The sequence below is a fragment of the Sus scrofa genome, chromosome 3, assembly GCF_000003025.6.
Source record: "Sus scrofa isolate TJ Tabasco breed Duroc chromosome 3, Sscrofa11.1, whole genome shotgun sequence".
NCBI lineage: Eukaryota > Metazoa > Chordata > Mammalia > Artiodactyla > Suidae > Sus > Sus scrofa.
In genome coordinates this window covers 8,778,575-8,794,753 of record NC_010445.4, presented here as the reverse complement: position 1 = coordinate 8,794,753, position 16,179 = coordinate 8,778,575, and the positions used below count along the sequence as shown (strand labels likewise).

Below are 16,179 nucleotides of genomic sequence, written 5' to 3'. Positions count from 1 at the left end.
CAGTGGGTCCAGACCAGTCAGGAGTGGTGGTAGGACTCCCAGGGCCTGGGGTGGAGGTACTTTCTGAAGAGACAGTGGGTCCAGACCAGTCAGGAGTGGTGGTAGGACTCCCAGGGCCTGGGGTGGAGGTACTTTCTGAAGAGACAGTGGGTCCAGACGAGTCAGGAGTGGTGGTAGGACTCCCAGGGCCTGGGGTGGAGGTACTTTCTGAAGAGACAGTGGGTCCAGACGAGTCAGGAGTGGTGGTAGGACTCCCAGGGCCTGGGGTGGAGGTACTTTCTGAAGAGACAGTGGGTCCAGACCAGTCAGGAGTGGTGGTAGGACTCCCAGGGCCTGGGGTGGAGGTACTTTCTGAAGAGACAGTGGGTCCAGACGAGTCAGGAGTGGTGGTAGGACTCCCAGGGCCTGGGGTGGAGGTACTTTCTGAAGAGACAGTGGATCCAGACCATTCAGGAGTGGTGGTAGGACTCCCAGGGCCTGGGGTGGAGGTACTTTCTGAAGAGACAGTGGATCCAGACGAGTCAGGAGTGGTGGTAGGACTCCCAGGGCCTGGGGTGGAGGTACTTTCTGAAGAGACAGTGGGTCCAGACCAGTCAGGAGTGGTGGTAGGACTCCCAGGGCCTGGGGTGGAGGTACTTTCTGAAGAGACAGTGGGTCCAGACCAGTCAGGAGTGGTGGTAGGACTCCCAGGGCCTGGGGTGGAGGTACTTTCTGAAGAGACAGTGGGTCCAGACCAGTCAGGAGTGGTGGTAGGACTCCCAGGGCCTGGGGTGGAGGTACTTTCTGAAGAGACAGTGGGTCCAGACCAGTCAGGAGTGGTGGTAGGACTCCCAGGGCCTGGGGTGGAGGTACTTTCTGAAGAGACAGTGGTCCAGACCAGTGAGGAGTGGTGGTAGGACTCCCAGGGCCTGGGGTGGAGGTACTTTCTGAAGAGACAGTGGGTCCAGACCAGTCAGGAGTGGTGGTAGGACTCCCAGGGCCTGGGGTGGAGGTACTTTCTGAAGAGACAGTGGGTCCAGACGAGTCAGGAGTGGTGGTAGGACTCCCAGGGCCTGGGGTGGAGGTACTTTCTGAAGAGACAGTGGGTCCAGACGAGTCAGGAGTGGTGGTAGGACTCCCAGGGCCTGGGGTGGAGGTACTTTCTGAAGAGACAGTGGTCCAGACGAGTCAGGAGTGGTGGTAGGACTCCCAGGGCCTGGGGGAGGTACTTTCTGAGAGACAGTGGTCCAGACGAGTCAGGAGTGGTGGTAGGACTCCCGGGCCTGGGGTGGAGGTACTTTCTGAAGAGACAGTGGGTCCAGACGAGTCAGGAGTGGTGGTAGGACTCCCAGGGCCTGGGGTGGAGGTACTTTCTGAAGAGACAGTGGGTCCAGACGAGTCAGGAGTGGTGGTAGGACTCCCAGGGCCTGGGGTGGAGGTACTTTCTGAAGAGACAGTGGGTCCAGACGAGTCAGGAGTGGTGGTAGGACTCCCAGGGCCTGGGGTGGAGGTACTTTCTGAAGAGACAGTGGGTCCAGACGAGTCAGGAGTGGTGGTAGGACTCCCAGGGCCTGGGGTGGAGGTACTTTCTGAAGAGACAGTGGTCCAGACGAGTCAGGAGTGGTGGTAGGACTCCCAGGGCCTGGGGTGGAGGTACTTTCTGAAGAGACAGTGGGTCCAGACGAGTCAGGAGTGGTGGTAGGACTCCCAGGGCCTGGGGTGTAGGTACCCTCTGAAGAGACAGTGGGTCCAGACGAGTCAGGAGTGGTGGTAGGACTCCCAGGGCCTGGGGTGGAGGTACTTTCTGAAGAGACAGTGGGTCCAGACGAGTCAGGAGTGGTGGTAGGACTCCAGGGCCTGGGGGGAGGTACTTCTGAAGAGACAGTGGATCCAGACGAGTCAGGAGTGGTGGTAGGACTCCCAGGGCCTGGGGTGGAGGTACTTTCTGAAGAGACAGTGGATCCAGACGAGTCAGGAGTGGTGGTAGGACTCCCAGGGCCTGGGGTGGAGGTACTTTCTGAAGAGAAGTGGGTCCAGACCATCGGAGTGGTGGTAGGACTCCCAGGGCCTGGGGTGAGTCCAGACAGTCAGGAGTGGTGGTAGGATCCAGGCCTGGGGGGGTGGAGAGGGAGGAGTGGTGGTAGGACTCCAGGGCCTGGGTGGAGGTACTTCTGAGAGAAGTGGTCCAGACATTCCGGAGTGGTGGTAGGACTTCCAGGGCGTGGTGGATGTACTTTGTGAAGAGAGAGTGGATCCAGAACTTTGGAAAAGGTGGCAGAACTCCCAGTACCTGCAGTTGAAATTGAACAATTTGATGTTTCTTAAGAGTGTTGTAAGAGAAATTATTTGCCTAGTAGTGAAGATGGCTAATTTCCACCACTACTACGAGTCACCTGGACCTGATATGGACGCATTCTTGGTTACGGTCTTTGCAGATTACACAGTGGGTTGGGAAAACTCAGAGATGACACTTTTTTTGCTTTTTAGGGCCGAACCCGTGGCATATGGAGGTTCCCAGGTCGAATTGGAGCCACAGCCACAGCCACAGCCACAGCAATGCGGGATCCAAGGTGCATCTGTGACCTACACCACAGTTCATGGCAACGCCGGAGCCTTAACTCAGGGACCAAACCTGCAACCTCATGGTCACGAGTCCGATTCATTTCTGCTGCACCACGACGGGAACACCTAACATCAGCCACCATGAGCATCAGTGTCATCCCCATGCTACAGGGAAGTGTGGCTTCTTAAACTGTTGTTCATGGGGAACCTTTTGGTCAATATGCCAGTTCTGCCCATAGCTACGAATGGCTTTGTTAGTTCTGAACTTGTCTGAGGCCTCTGTTATCTATTGATACCACCCTGCTCTACTGCCCTTCAGCCAGCACCCTCCAACGCCACCTCCCCCTGCGGTGCCCTGGATCAGCCCAGGCAGACACAGCCTCTGAGTGGCCTCTCGGAGCCTCAGCATCAGCCGTGGGTTGTGGTTCTTTTTGCCCCGTTCCTGTGTTTCCCTCTCATCAATGAGTCTATAAACTGGCTTATTCATCCTGCTTCCTTCAGAGCAGGAGCACCTGTCTGGGCAGAGTCAGGCCTCGTGTATTTGCTGAATGAGTAAGTTTATTACTCTCTGTATAAAACACACTTTTAATTGCTCTAAATTTAAATCGCCTAGGATTCAAAGGTTGCCCCTTTGTCTATGGTGAACAAATCTTTTCTGGCTTTTACTGCATTTTCATACCTTGAATGTTTCCATTTCCACTTTCGCTTTGGGAGGCTCCAGACCTCTGACCCCCTGAGGCCCCTGCACCAGCCCTTCCAGGAAAGACACTTGGACCCTGGGCCCTGCTGCCACTCCTCCCCCACCCTCACTATAAACACTCCAGAACTTCATGTACACAAAACAGGACACAGACGCCAATCCTCATGTTGACACCTGGTCTAGTCTCTGCTGCCCCTGCAACATGTGGAGAATCAAGACTCCTAGACCGTGTCCCTGTTTTTGTCCTCCTTCCCAAGCCCCAGGCCTCCAGAAAAACTCCATCCAGAAGTTCCAATCTCACCCCAAGCACAGCAGATCTGCCTGGAGCCCATCATCAACCACCAAAAAGAGAGTTCTGGCCTCTGAGTAACGCAGGCTCTTGGACCGTCTATCTAGGTGCCTTTCTCTCCTCTTCCGGGGGGTGTGGGGGGGTTCAGCTTCCCAGCTGGACCCTCGTGGCTTTGTGTCAGGATGGTTCTCAATGTCTCTTCCTATCTGTCCTGGCAGGAGCAACCCACTGCCGCTCGGTCCTTTGAGGTCCTTTGGTGTCTAAAAGCCTCCACTTGGAGTTCCCGTTGTGGCTCAGCACGTTAAGAACCCAGCTAGTATCCATGAGGATGTGGGTTTGATCCCTGGCCTTGCTCAGTGGGTGAAAGGATTTGGCGCTGCTGTGAGCTGCAGCATAGGTCACGGATACAGTTCGGATCTGGCGTTGCTGTGGCTGTGGCATAGGCTGGCGGCTACAGCATCGATTTGACCCCTAGCCTGGGAACCTTCGTATGCTGTGGGTGTGGCCCTAAAGAGACACACACACACACACAAAAGCCTCCACTTGGTTTTAATGCTCCTGTCGCCCCAAGATGCTCTCTCACCAGCTACCACGCTTTCCCCACCAGTCACACGTGCCTCCCCTGAGGGGCATTCCTGCCCCGCGGCTCCCCTGCTCAGCCCTGCCATGTTTTGTTCTACCTCCTCAGGCTGGCATTCCTTCTCTCCACGGTTCGCTTGTCCAAACCCTCATCAGTGCTCACGGTGAACTGGAGTGCCCAGAGGAAGGAGTCGATTAGAAACAGAAAACCACAGATGCCACCCATAATCTCTGGCCTGACCGTCTGAAGCCTTCCCTGAGGACCCAGGGTCCAGGCAGGGGGTGGAGGCACCGCAGAGGGCTGAGGGCGGCCAGTGTGAGGTCAGGGCGGCACAAACCTAGTGTCACAGGAATGAGCTCACGCTAATTATCCCGTAATTATGGGCCCTGCTGATCCCAGGTAAGTCGCTCACCCTCCCTGAGCTTCACCTTCTCACCTGCTTTGCTTCCTTCCACGGTCTTCCTTACGAGAGTCACACAGGCTACAATGCTGTGAAACGGCTTTGTAAATAGCAGAGCCCTCTGCAGGTGGGGGCAGGGGCCTCAGGCCACCATCGGACCTGGAGGTCCCCAGAATGGCCCTCCTTGCCTGATCTCCCCAATCCTGACGGCTCTCTGCATTTATCAGGGAGAGATGTTTTTGACTCCTTTGCGTGCTAATGGATGCATCATTATCTTTCCCATGCAATCATGAGCCCCTTGCCTGCGTGGGTGGCTGCCTCTAAGGCATGGTGGGAGGCACAGAGGCAGTGCACTTGCTGACATTTGGGTCCTTCATCGTCACCACCATCCCTCTCCTCAGCACCTGCTTGGGGAGCAGGGATGGGGGGACCCCTCTTAAGTTTGACCGCCACCCATAGCTTCCTTTTGTCTGTATGTTACCTTCCAGCTCATATGTCTGTAATGAACATGTTTTTTCATAATGTCTCTAAATCCATGAAGTCTACACCCCCAGTCCTGGTTCCTCTCCCCCCCACTCACCACTCCTGCCCCCACACCCTGAATATCCTTCACCTCAAGAGAAGCTAATTTCACCTGGCACCCTGGGCTCACTCCCCCAGCACCCCTCACCCCTGCATCCACCCTACCAACCCCTTGGGAAGGGTTCCCTCTCAGGGGCAGGGGGGGAGTCAGAAAGTCTGTTCAGTACAAGGGGACCCATGGGAAGTCAGCTTGTAACCAGTCTCCCTGGACAAATGACCATGACAAGCTTCAATAAGAGCCTGGCTCCTCCCTCAGCCTTTCAGCTATTTCTTTTTATTTGTTATTTTTTGGTCTTTTTAGGGCCACACCCTTGGCAGATGGAAGTTCCCAGGCTAGGGGTCAAATGGAAGCTGTAGATGCCAGCCTACACCACAGCCACAGCAACACCAGATCCAAGCTGGATCTGAGACCTACTCTGCGGCTCACAGCAATGCTGGATCCTTAACCCACTGAGCAGGGTCAAGTATTGAACCCACGTCCTCATGGATACTAGTCAGGTTCCTTATTGCTGAACCACAACAGAAAATCCCCCTTCAGCTATTTCTAACTAGAGGGTCTTTCCCTGCCATCCCTGGAGGCCTTCCCCAAGCAAGGAGGGAAGCTTCTGGACACCCCACGGCCTCCTCCAGGGCTAGCAAACTGCAGTGTCTCTTGTGAGGTTTGGAAATGGCCAATCCTTGGATAGAAGTAGCTCCTAGGATGAGGGCAGGCAGAGACCATTGGCTGGGTGAGGAAAAAGCCCCCTGTCCCCAGGGGGGACACCAGGAGAACAGAATGGGTAGATTCCAGCTCCCACTCAGCCCCTGGGCCTGGGGTTTGGGGCAGACCCCCCCGCCCCACCGCACTTGTGGGTCTCCAGGGTGACCCCTTCAGCTCCCAAAGGCAGCATGCGGGACAGCCTGGGTGTCCAGCCCTTGAGCAGCCCCCTCCCCTGCAAATCAGCCTTGCCTGTGGTCAGGACACACTGGGGCCCCCAAGAACTCGGGCTGGGTCTCACTCACTTGATGTCTCAGTGGTAGAGGCAGTGGTAGAGGCAGTGGCGGGCACCCAGACCCAGAGAGTCAGGGGCAGGATCCAGATCACCAGCATCTCCCAGAGAGTGAGGCTCTGGCTGCAGAGTCTTCCCTCATCAGGAGGGATCCAGAAGTGAGCGCTTCCCAGGGAGGGATCAGCTATATATAGGACCCTGGAGACCTTTGCCTTGGGAAGGACAGTGCCTGGCCCAGGGTGGAGGTGAGATGATGAGGCCGAGTGGGTGACACACGATGACCACAGGCAGTTGGCTAAAGGGCAGTCTGTCAACCTCTCTCCTCTCTACACGGCAGGGTCTCTACAAAGTGGAAGCCAGAGCCATGGGTGTGGCAGTGCAAGAGGAAGGGACAGTCAGAGGTGTGAGAGGGTGTGACAGGAACCAAGAAATGCCAGGGAGATGGTGATTATGGAGGGAGGAGCTGCTGCCAGTCCAGGCCGGGTGGTGGGGAGGTCCCCCTTTCAGCTTTCCTTCCCCATCAGCCACCCTGAGCTGGTCCCTTCCAAGTAGTCCTATGCCTTCCCCTCGGCCACCTGTGACCACTAGTGCTTCTCCTGGGTGGGGCTCCCATTCACACCTGAGGCTTTATGGGCCTGGTCATCACCCCCATGCTGGTCACTGCCTCTCCTGCCCTGGACAAAGGTCCCAGGGGCCTTTCCAACACTGCCACCCAGAGAACCAGCCCTGACCACCCTTCGGCTCCAGCCCAGCAGGCCTGGCTGCCTACAAGAGTGGCAACAAGAGGGTCCCAGCCAGGGCACAGCAGGCTCTGGCATGAGTGTGTCTGCCACCCAGGCTTGTCATTGCAAGATTTTTGGGGATACTTGCTCACCCATCAGCACCGATGGCAGCTGACCCAGCCGGAGTCCCCCACGTCCCTGTCCCAGCCCTAAGCTCTCAATGTCAAACCCAACAGGCTCTCACCTCCTGCTCCCACCCACTCCCCGAGGAAACGGGTCCTCCGGTCTCCAAGTTCCTTTGAGGATGGTCATGTGCCCTGAGGGCTGCCCACAGACCCCCTCCTTCCTCGCTGGGAGAAACCAGGGCTCCCAGGCCCTCCTACAGCGTCTCCTCTGATGTCCCTGGCCCCCACCAAGTGCAGGAGCGGAGCACGAGAAAGAAAGACACAGAGCAGTTGCTTTTACAATAAATGCTCTATTATGTTCACTTGGGAGAACTGGGGACTCACAGACTTCCTGTGCCCAAATGAGGCCCCCCTGGGGGCTTCTGGCTTCAGGGATTATTGCAGGGATGGTGGCCAGACCAGGGAGAGGAAGGGGGAGGAGAGGTAGGGGGGGAAGGGGGAGGAGCAGGAAGGGAGGGAGGGAGCCTTGAGGGATGAGTAGGAGGGGTGAGGGAGCTTTCCCACCTCGGGGTCCCACTTCCCCTCATTCTCAGGGACGGGGGAAATCTACCTCCCACCTCCCACCCACTGGGATCCAGGGCCCTTGGGGGGTCACAGGAAGGGATGGAGCCTTGGAATGGGGGACCTGGCCTAGGGAGCACCAGCTGAGAGTCCTAAGATGCGGAGCCACCTGTACCTAGCTAGGGATGGGGGGCAGGAGAGAAGGGAGGATTTAGGACTGGGGCACTGAGATGGGGGGAGTTAGGGCTACGGGTACAAGGATGGGGGAAGGGAGAGTACTGAAACGGGGAGACAGGGCTGGGTGCTGGGGGTGGAGAAGGAGTGACTAAAGAAGTGGGTTCAGGGAGTTCGATTGTGACTCAGTGGGTTGGGGATCTAGTGTTAGCTTTGGTGCGGGTTCGATCCCCAGCTGGGGAACTTCCGCATGTGGTGGGTAGGTTCAGAGGAGTTTAAGGGGTGGGGGAAGGGGTGCAGCAGGGGGTTACATAAGGAAAGGGTAGGAGAATGGGACGGGCTACAGGCTGGTTACAGCTTCAGGGTGACAAAGAGGCACTAAGGATGTAACAGGAATATAAGAGCTTGAGGCCTAAGCCCCGGGGAAGGCCGTGGGCACTGGGAGAGAAGCCGTGTATCAGCACGAGGGCTGACACAGGAAGTTGCACTGGGACAGAGGTCTGACCCAGCACATCTGGTTTTCATAATAGCTACACGAGATGTCAGGACAAGGTTGCCACACTCATTTTACAGGTGACAAAACTGAGGTGTGGGGGCGTTACTGACTTGCCCAAGGTTTCCACAGTGAAAGAGCCTGGATTTGAACTAGGCTCCAGGTGGGTTTCACTCAAGCTGGGAGAAGACTGGAGGTCAGAGGGAAGTTGGATTTTTGCCCAAGGAAACCAGGAGACTGAGCCACACAAGTCCATGGCCATCTCTTCAAAGGCAGCTCAGACGGTTCCTCCCACTGTCGGGGGCTCACAGTGAAGAAGAGGCCATCTCAGGTCTGTGGATGTGCACCTGCCACAGATACGGGAGACAGGGAGTGAGAATAAGGAGCCGCCTTGCTGGCGCTGGCTTGGGGGTAGGGGTGGGGGTCACTGCCTCCTGGTCCCAGCCCAGCCCCCTGCCCTGGGAGGGGGACACCTGGGGCTGGACGTGGGAGAGTTCCTTACCAACCCCCTTCCCCCCTCACCCTCACATTGGTGTCCACCTTCTCCAAGGCCACATGGAGGTTTCCATCTTTAACTAGAAAGAGAAAAGAGGAGAAAGTGGGGAGGTGGGGGCGGGGTGAGGGGGATGGAAGAGGTGGGGAGAGACAGAAATGTGAGGAAGGCAGGGTCTGAGGGGGCCCCTGTGACGCCCCCCCCCAGGGGTGCTGCTTGGGCCCTAGAAGGGCCGGGGGTGGGGTGGGGTGGCGTGGGGGGGAAGCCTCGAGGCAAGCTCCGGGCCTGAAGTATATGCTTTTCTTGGGCAAGAGAGACCCTCTGGTCCTGCCCAGGCAGAAATGGTGCCCAGGAAAGCCCCATCCCCTTTCCCCAGGAAATAGGACTCACCTGTTCTGTCATCCTCAAAACCCAAGTTTGAAAAAGTCCCCACGGTGCTCTCATCCCAGATCTCGAACCACTTCCTGTTGTCCCAGGACCTGTGTCGGAGCACCACGCTGCCGTCAGGGCTGGGCCACCCCATCTGGGACCTCTTTGCCCCCACCGCCCCCCGCCCCGTCTCCCCCCCGCCCCCCCAGCGCACTCACTGGCCTCCGCCTTGGCCGCCCCTCCTCTGGGAGCGCGTGACGATGAAGCTCAGCGCCACCAGCAGCAACAGCAGCAGCAGCACCGAGGCTCCCGCCAAGCCTCCAACCAGCACCCTCCAGGGAATGCCCACCTCACAGCGCGGGCCGGAGAACCAGTGCGTAGCGGTGGAGAAGCAGCTGGAGGAAGGGGTCATAGGTCACGCCCACCCCCCCTCTTCCGGGCCCCGGGCCCAATGGGGGACAGGTGGGCGGGGCTCCACGAGGGGCGGGCCGAGGAGCGGGGCCTCACCGGCAAGTGGGGCCGCTCCGCTCCAGAAAGCAGCGGCCCTGATGGCAGTCGATGGCGTCGTCTACGCCCGTCGTGCATTTGGTGACACAGCGGAGCCGGTTCTCCTCCAGCAAGGGGAAGTAGAAGTCCTCGTAGCCCTCGGCAGCGGCCCGGCGACAGACGGCTGGGGGGTAAGTAAGAGTTGCTGAGGCCAAGACCTGGTCCGCTCTGCCGTGGGGCCTGGCTATAATGACTGAAAATGGGTGAGGACTGCATTTCCCAGAGTGGGGAGCGCAGGGGTTGACCCTGGGGGTAGATGAGGGGAGGGAAGGCCCCTCTCTCACCTTCCGGGCTGGTTCCCAAGTGGAAGCTAAAGACCAGGGCCAGAGAGGCAGCGCTGACGCCGCCTCACCACTCGCCTCCCCCGAAAGGTAACCACCCTCCTCCCTAGGGAATTTCCGTGGGCAGATATCCCTTATGGGAGGGGTCATGGCCTCCTGGGGCCACTCACCCCCTTTCCCCACCTCTCACCTTCCGGAGACAGCTCCGTCCTGGTATTGTTGTCCACCTTGATGGAGTCAGGCTTAAAACACAGGACTGGAGGGACACAGGGAGGGGCAGAGAGGGCCCTGTCAGTGTGAGGGAGGTGTGGATGGGCCACAAGGAAAGGCCCCTTTGGTCCCTCTTCTCCCCAAATTAGAAATAATCAGGGGTCCTCGGCAACCCTGGAAACCTTGGGTAGAACTGTCTCTTCCGCAGCCCAGAGGTTCTGGCCAGCCCCTCCTTAGCCCCATCCTTGACCCCATTGGCTGTGGACCTGTGTCTCTTCTCCCAACCTGCCAGAGGTAGCACAGGGCCAGCACCTGACCCCAAGAAGCCCCTGTCTGAGCTGGAGCAGGCTGGGATGGAGGCTATGACCCTGACTCCTCCCTGGAGCCCAAGGTCCCCAGCCTGTGCTCACCCTGGTCATTCTGGCAACCGCTTCCATCCTGGCTGACCTTCCAGAGCTCCTCCTTCAAGGCCACCTTCACCTTCTCATACTCACTCTCCAGCTGGGGGCTGAAGGGTAACTCGAGCAAGACCAGATAGTCCACCACAATGCTGCCATTCCTGAGGGGGGCAGGGGAGCAGGGGGCCTGAAAAGGTGCCCAAGTCCAGGCCACCATAGGCCTGTAGAAGTGCATTTGCGGAATAACCCTAAATATATAGGTGGTGGGTTGGAAGGAGATAGAGACAATGAATTGGGATTCCAGACACGCTATGTCCAGAAGGGGCTGCCAGCAACTCTGCCTCAGGAGGTACGACAAGAAATGATTGACATTCTCTTTTCATTACCTCAGGCCACAATCAAACCAGGCCCTCCTGGACTCTCTGCTTTATGCTTGCTGACCCATCCAGCAGACCAGGTACCAACCAGAGAGCTCAGCCATAAGCCAGACAGCAGGCGTCCCACCAGCCTTCACATACCACCTCCCTGTTATGTTCCAAGCAATTGTTCTCTTTCGTACATGCTTATAGAGGATGAGTGGCATCTCTCCTACAGAGAAATGACTCCAGAAAATAATAGCAAAATATCCCCCATGGAGTGGTCCCCTTGCGTCCTCCCTCCATCCCGCTTTATGAAATCTGATGATTCCAAAAGCAAAAGATGGCTTCTCCAGCCCTTCATTGGGCCCCCTCCCCGCCACTTGGCACAGCACCCGTGGCCCCAGAAGGGTCTCCTACCTCAGGGACAGGATCTCCACATCCTTGAAACCCTGCATGTTCTGATAAACCTTCTGCATCTGAAATGCCAAGGATCCTGGGCTCATGTCTGACCCTCCAGACCAGGGGCCACCCAGAAGCCCAAGTTCAAATCCAGCTGACTTTAATATAGGAAAGTTAATGTGGATTCTGCAGGTGTACCCAGTATAACCTCAAGGATCCTTAGCAGTGGAAGAGGGAGGCAGAAATCAAATCAACCTTTGAGTTCCCTCCCATTCCCCCTCACCTGATCCTGGAAGATGTTCCTGAAATCCCTGTAGGCCTTAGAAGTGTTGTCGCTGAGGTCCGGGGAGAACTCCTGGTCGACAGACACCTCCATGCGCACATCAGCGTCCACTGTGTCTGCACAAGGCATGCCCTGCTCTGGTCACTTCACCATCCACCCCTGTCTGATGTCACCACCACCCCAACCCAGAGGCTGCTCCCATGGCCCCTCTCCATGTTCCTTGAGGACTGACTGAATGGAAGGAGGGAGAGAGGTAGGAATTTTAGGATGAGATGTCCTTTGATGAGGGAAAAGCTGGAAGTCAGAATGTATGGCACTCAGGCCTCTCCCTCATCTGACCAGTGGGAGGTAGAATAATGGCCCCCAAAGATGCCTATGTCTGTTTCCCAAAACTTGGGAATATATTATGCTACCTGGCAGTGGCAAGGCAGAATCAGGGTTGCACGTGGAATTAAGGGTACTAACCAGCTGACTTTAATGTAGGAAAGTTAATGTGGATTCTGCAGGTGCACCCAGTATAATCTCAAGGATCCTTAGCAGTGGAAGAGGGAGGCAGAAATCAAAATCAGAAGAAGATGTGAGTATGGAAAAAGGGCACAGAGATGCACTGTTGCTGGCGTGGAAGATGGAGCATGGGGGCCTTGAGACAAGGTATGTGGGAAGCTTGGGAACCTGGGAAAGGCCCAGAAATGGATTCCTGCCTAGAGCCCCCAGAAAGAACCCAGCTCTGCCAACACCTTGATTTTAGCCCTGCAAGACTCATGCCGGACTGCTATAGAAATGTAATAAGTGTGCATTGTTCATCTGCTAAATTTATGATAATTTGTCACAGCAGAAATTAGAATTAATATGACTCCCAGCAGTCCAGACTGGGAGGCAGTCCCAGGGAAGAGAGTGGCCCCAGCTCTCTTCTGGAGGGGAGGATATGGGGGGGCGATAGCATGAGGGATAAGGGAGGGATGAAGGGATGAGGCAGAGTGGCCGGGTTCAGGGAGAGTCAGTGATACCTCCCAGGAAGAAGTGCAGACAGCAACTCACCCAGATCCATCTGTTCCACGGCAAACTCGCAGCGGGAGCCATAGAAAGTGCTGGGGCAGAAACAGCGGCTGTGCATCCAGGTGCCACCATTGTCACAAGTGCCTGAGTGTTCACAGGGGAGGGAAAAAAAAAAAAAAAAAAGAAGTTCCGGACAGGACAGGATTGACCTTCGTCACGGGAATTTAACAGGAAAGGGAGGAGATGTGACAGGAAGGTGGGACATCCAACCTGGCGTGGTGGTCAACCTAGACTGTGTGGTCATCCGAGTAGTGATCGAAGTTCTCCTGGGGGACGTAAGGATGGGGAGAGTCTTGGTCATCAGTATCCCTGGAGTCCTGGTTGCGGGTGGGGTGGGGCGTGTCAGCCTGCTTGAAGTCATCATGGCAGTTGAAAAGCTGCTCCTTGGTTTCGTGGTCAGTGGGAGGCTAGTGAAGCCAGGCACACGTGGGGTAGTTACAGACTTGGTGCTCATCCAGATTCCGCTGCTGGGCCTCTGTGTGCTTGTTGAAACTGTGTTAATGGAGATGGTTCCAGTGCTGATAGAACTGGGAGCATCCGTTACGTGGGTGGGCTCAGTTTCCAGAACTGAAGTAGAAGCATCCGTTTTGGCAGGAAACCCAGTTGTCACCGCGGTGGAAATGGGGGAGGTGGCCATCTCAGTAGTAGAGGTGAAAATGGATAATGGGACGGTAGACACAGAAGTAACTTCATTATTTGTATCTACTTCTATACATGGTGTAGTGGGAGAAGCAGACACTATGGTAACTGATATAGATTCTGGACACTGGGTAGAGGAAGAGAGAGTCAATACAGTGGTTGTTTTGGTAGGAGAGGTCATTAGGGGAGACATGGTTGGAGAAGTTCTTGTAGTTTCAGACATAGAAAGAGTGGGAAAAGCACTGACAAAAGAAGACCTGGTGATTTCTGTACTGGAGATATGCGAGGAGGTAGGAAAAGATTTAGTAGTTGTAGTGAGCACTGAACTTGCACTAATGGAAGATAGAGAAGAGGACATTGTTATTGTGGGTATTGAAGAGGAGATGATGGTGCTAAAAGGGGTCATTACTGCACTAGTGGAAGTACTCAACATAGGGAAAGGTGATGAGGGAGAAACACTTAAAGTACTGAAAGGTATCTTCGAGGTGGGTGTTGTTATCATGCTTGTGGTCCCACTCTTCGCTACTTCTGTGGTGGGGGAAGTGGGGAAAATTGCTGTGATGGAGGAAGCTAAGGTTGAAGAGGTGGGAGTGGTTTCTAACCTGGTAGTGGTGAAAGTACTAGTGGGATATGGAGAAGTGGATGAGGCTTGGGTAGTAAGGATTGTGGGGATCAAGGTGGACAGAGTAGTAGTGTCAGAGGTTCCACTAGGGACTGGCTCTGTGGCTGGGAAAAAAGATGACGGAGGCATACTTGTGGATGATGTAAGGATGGTGCTGGTGGTCGCTGGAGTAGAGCTGGGAGATGTCTGAAAATGGATGGTATTCATTGGAGTAACTGATGATGTGACTGCAGAAGTAGAAGTAATGTCTGTCGTGAGAGACTCTGAATAAATGGTACTGGTAGGAGTGAGACTGGTTTTCAAAGTGGATGAAGCAAGAGACGTTGCATCCCTCGTCTTGGCTATTTGTGTAGTAGCTTGAGTGGAAGAGGGAGGTCCTATTGTTGTAGGTGTCATGTAGGTATCAATGATAGTGGATGCCAAGGTGGATTCACCAATTGTGTGCATCACATTTGTGCTCCCTGCAGATGAGGTGGGACTCTCTGTCTGAGTGATCCTGGTACTGCCGGTAGACGTGGTGGAGGAGCCTGCAGATGTAAGAGCAATGCCTGTAGTGAAGGAGGGGGTGGCAGAGCTCTGGGTACTGGTGGAAAAGGATGTCACGGGAGGCAGCGAGGCAGAGGTGCTGATGACACTGAATGATGCATCTGTATTGTGCAAGGTGGGGGAATGAGTGATGATATTTGAAGGAGTTACAGAATCGCTAGGAAGCGTAGGTTTGGAGGTGAGGGTAGAAGTGGTACTTGATGGAAGAGTGATACTGCTGGAGGTGGAGATACTGATTGATGTTGGGATAGTGCTGCTCGTATGAACAAAAGATGGAGTCATATGTTTTGAGGTGTAAGGGGTGAAAGAAGTGGATGGAGGTGAGGTGCTTGTGGATGTGATAATGCTACTTGTTGAGAATACATCAGCAGAGGTAATGCCTGAAGAGATTTGTTTTGTGGTTGGGATAGGAGTGGAAATGACAAGGGTGGAAGCACTCCTGAAATTTTCTGAAGAGGAGGGACTGAAAACAGTGCTTGATGAGAAAGTAGAAAAAGTGTAAATGTCAGGGGATATGGTGAATTTGCCAGTGGCAGTGATATCACTGTTAATCAAAGAAGAGGACGTTGAGGCAGGCTTAGTAGTAGAAATTTCTGCAATCGCTGTGGAAAAATGTGTAGGTTTTGACACGACAGGGAAAGAGACTCTGCTACGAGTAAAAGTCTTTGAAACAGCAGAGGCAATGGGGGAAGAATTGGGAGCATGGGAAGGCAGCGTGGTGGGGGCCGGCGGGGAGGACCCCGGGCCGCTGGTGGAGGACGTCAGGGTGTGGGCGGCCACGGGCGTGGAGGTGGTGGTGGGTGCCGGGAACGGGGCCGTGTGGGTGGGCGTGACGGCTGTGGTGAGGGAAGGCGGAGACGTGATGCGGGTGGTGATGGCGGGAGAGCCGGGGGAGAGGTCAGTGGCCGGGGTGGCGGAGGTGGGGCGCGGCGGAGCGGAGCTGGAGCCGGCCGCCACCGCCGAGGTGGCACTCGGGGCCTGGGTGGCCCGGGTACCGGCGGTCGGGGCGGGAGAGGAGCCCCCGGAGGAGGTCCCCGCGGGGCTGGTGGAGAGGGAGGGCGCGGGGGTGCTGTGGGTACTGGTGAACATGGATGTCACGCCGGGCCCCGTGGCCGCGGTGGTGGGGACGGCGGGCGTGGTGTGTGTCGTGCGGAGGGGGGCGGGGGCGGGCGTGGTGGTGCCGGGGGCGGGGGCGGAGCTGGCGGGAGCGAGCGTGGAGCCCAGGGCGGCCGTGGGGGTCGGGGCCCCCGTGGACGGGGCGGAGGCGGCGCTGGTGGCGGTGGTGGTGGTGGCCGGGGCTGTGGCTGGGAGGCCGGGCGCCGAGGGGGAGGCGGAGGCGGAGGCGGAGGCGGAGGCGGAGGCGGGGGAGGAGGGCGTGAGGGAGGTGGAGGTGGGTGGCGATGTGAGTGTGGGGTGGACGGTGGAGGGGACGGTGCCGGAGGTGACGGCCGGGGCGCTGTGTGGTGTGCCGGGGGCGGCCGTGGTGACCCTGAGTGTGGTGGCGTCCCGGGTGGCCTGGGACGCGGGGGGCGTGGGCAGGGTGGCCGTGGTCGCGGAGGCGGGGGCCGAGGTGGCGGGGCCAGGGCTGGTGTCAGAGGTGGCCCCGGTGGGCGGGGCGGAGCTGGCAGGCGCGGGGAGGGAGGTGGTGTGGGTGGCAGGGGTGCCGCTCGGGGAGCCGGACCCAGGGCTGGTGCTGGAGGTCCAGGCGGGGGCGGGCAGCGTGGTGGGGGCCGGCGGGGAGGACCCCGGGCCGCTGGTGGAGGACGTCAGGGTGTGGGCGGCCACGGGCGTGGAGGTGGTGGTGGGTGCCGGGGACGGGGCC

General features: G+C 57.0%; 2 protein-coding genes and 2 long non-coding RNA genes across 5 annotated transcripts; 2 read left to right on the top strand and 2 right to left on the bottom strand.

Annotated features, from left to right (window-relative positions):
• On the top strand, positions 4,005–7,300 carry LOC110259885. The gene is made up of 2 exons (XR_002342303.1): positions 4,005–4,509; positions 7,040–7,300. It is a non-coding gene; the product is annotated as an uncharacterized LOC110259885 (long non-coding RNA).
• LOC110259883 (mucin-3B-like) lies at positions 7,259–11,738 on the bottom strand. Of its 2 annotated transcripts, XM_021086253.1 has the most exons (9): positions 11,495–11,732; positions 11,230–11,288; positions 10,466–10,614; positions 10,036–10,101; positions 9,526–9,688; positions 9,237–9,413; positions 9,040–9,128; positions 8,679–8,731; positions 7,259–8,503 (listed from the first exon to the last, which is right to left on the bottom strand). In XM_021086253.1, the coding sequence occupies exons 1-9, from the start codon at positions 11,621–11,623 to the stop codon at positions 8,462–8,464; spliced, it is 927 nt and encodes a 308-aa protein (XP_020941912.1). In that variant the 5' UTR covers positions 11,624–11,732; the 3' UTR covers positions 7,259–8,461. The 2 variants fall into 2 exon arrangements, with proteins under 2 accessions (XP_020941912.1, XP_020941913.1); XM_021086254.1 differs by lacking the exon at positions 8,679–8,731 and having other exon boundaries at positions 11,495–11,738.
• LOC110259884 lies at positions 9,599–11,615 on the top strand. Its single transcript, XR_002342302.1, has 3 exons — positions 9,599–9,695; positions 10,845–10,910; positions 11,529–11,615. It is a non-coding gene; the product is annotated as an uncharacterized LOC110259884 (long non-coding RNA).
• LOC110259882 (mucin-3B-like) lies at positions 12,160–15,124 on the bottom strand. The gene has a single exon (XM_021086252.1). It carries the CDS (start codon positions 14,637–14,639, stop codon positions 12,705–12,707), a length of 1,935 nt encoding a protein of 644 aa, XP_020941911.1. The 5' UTR covers positions 14,640–15,124; the 3' UTR covers positions 12,160–12,704.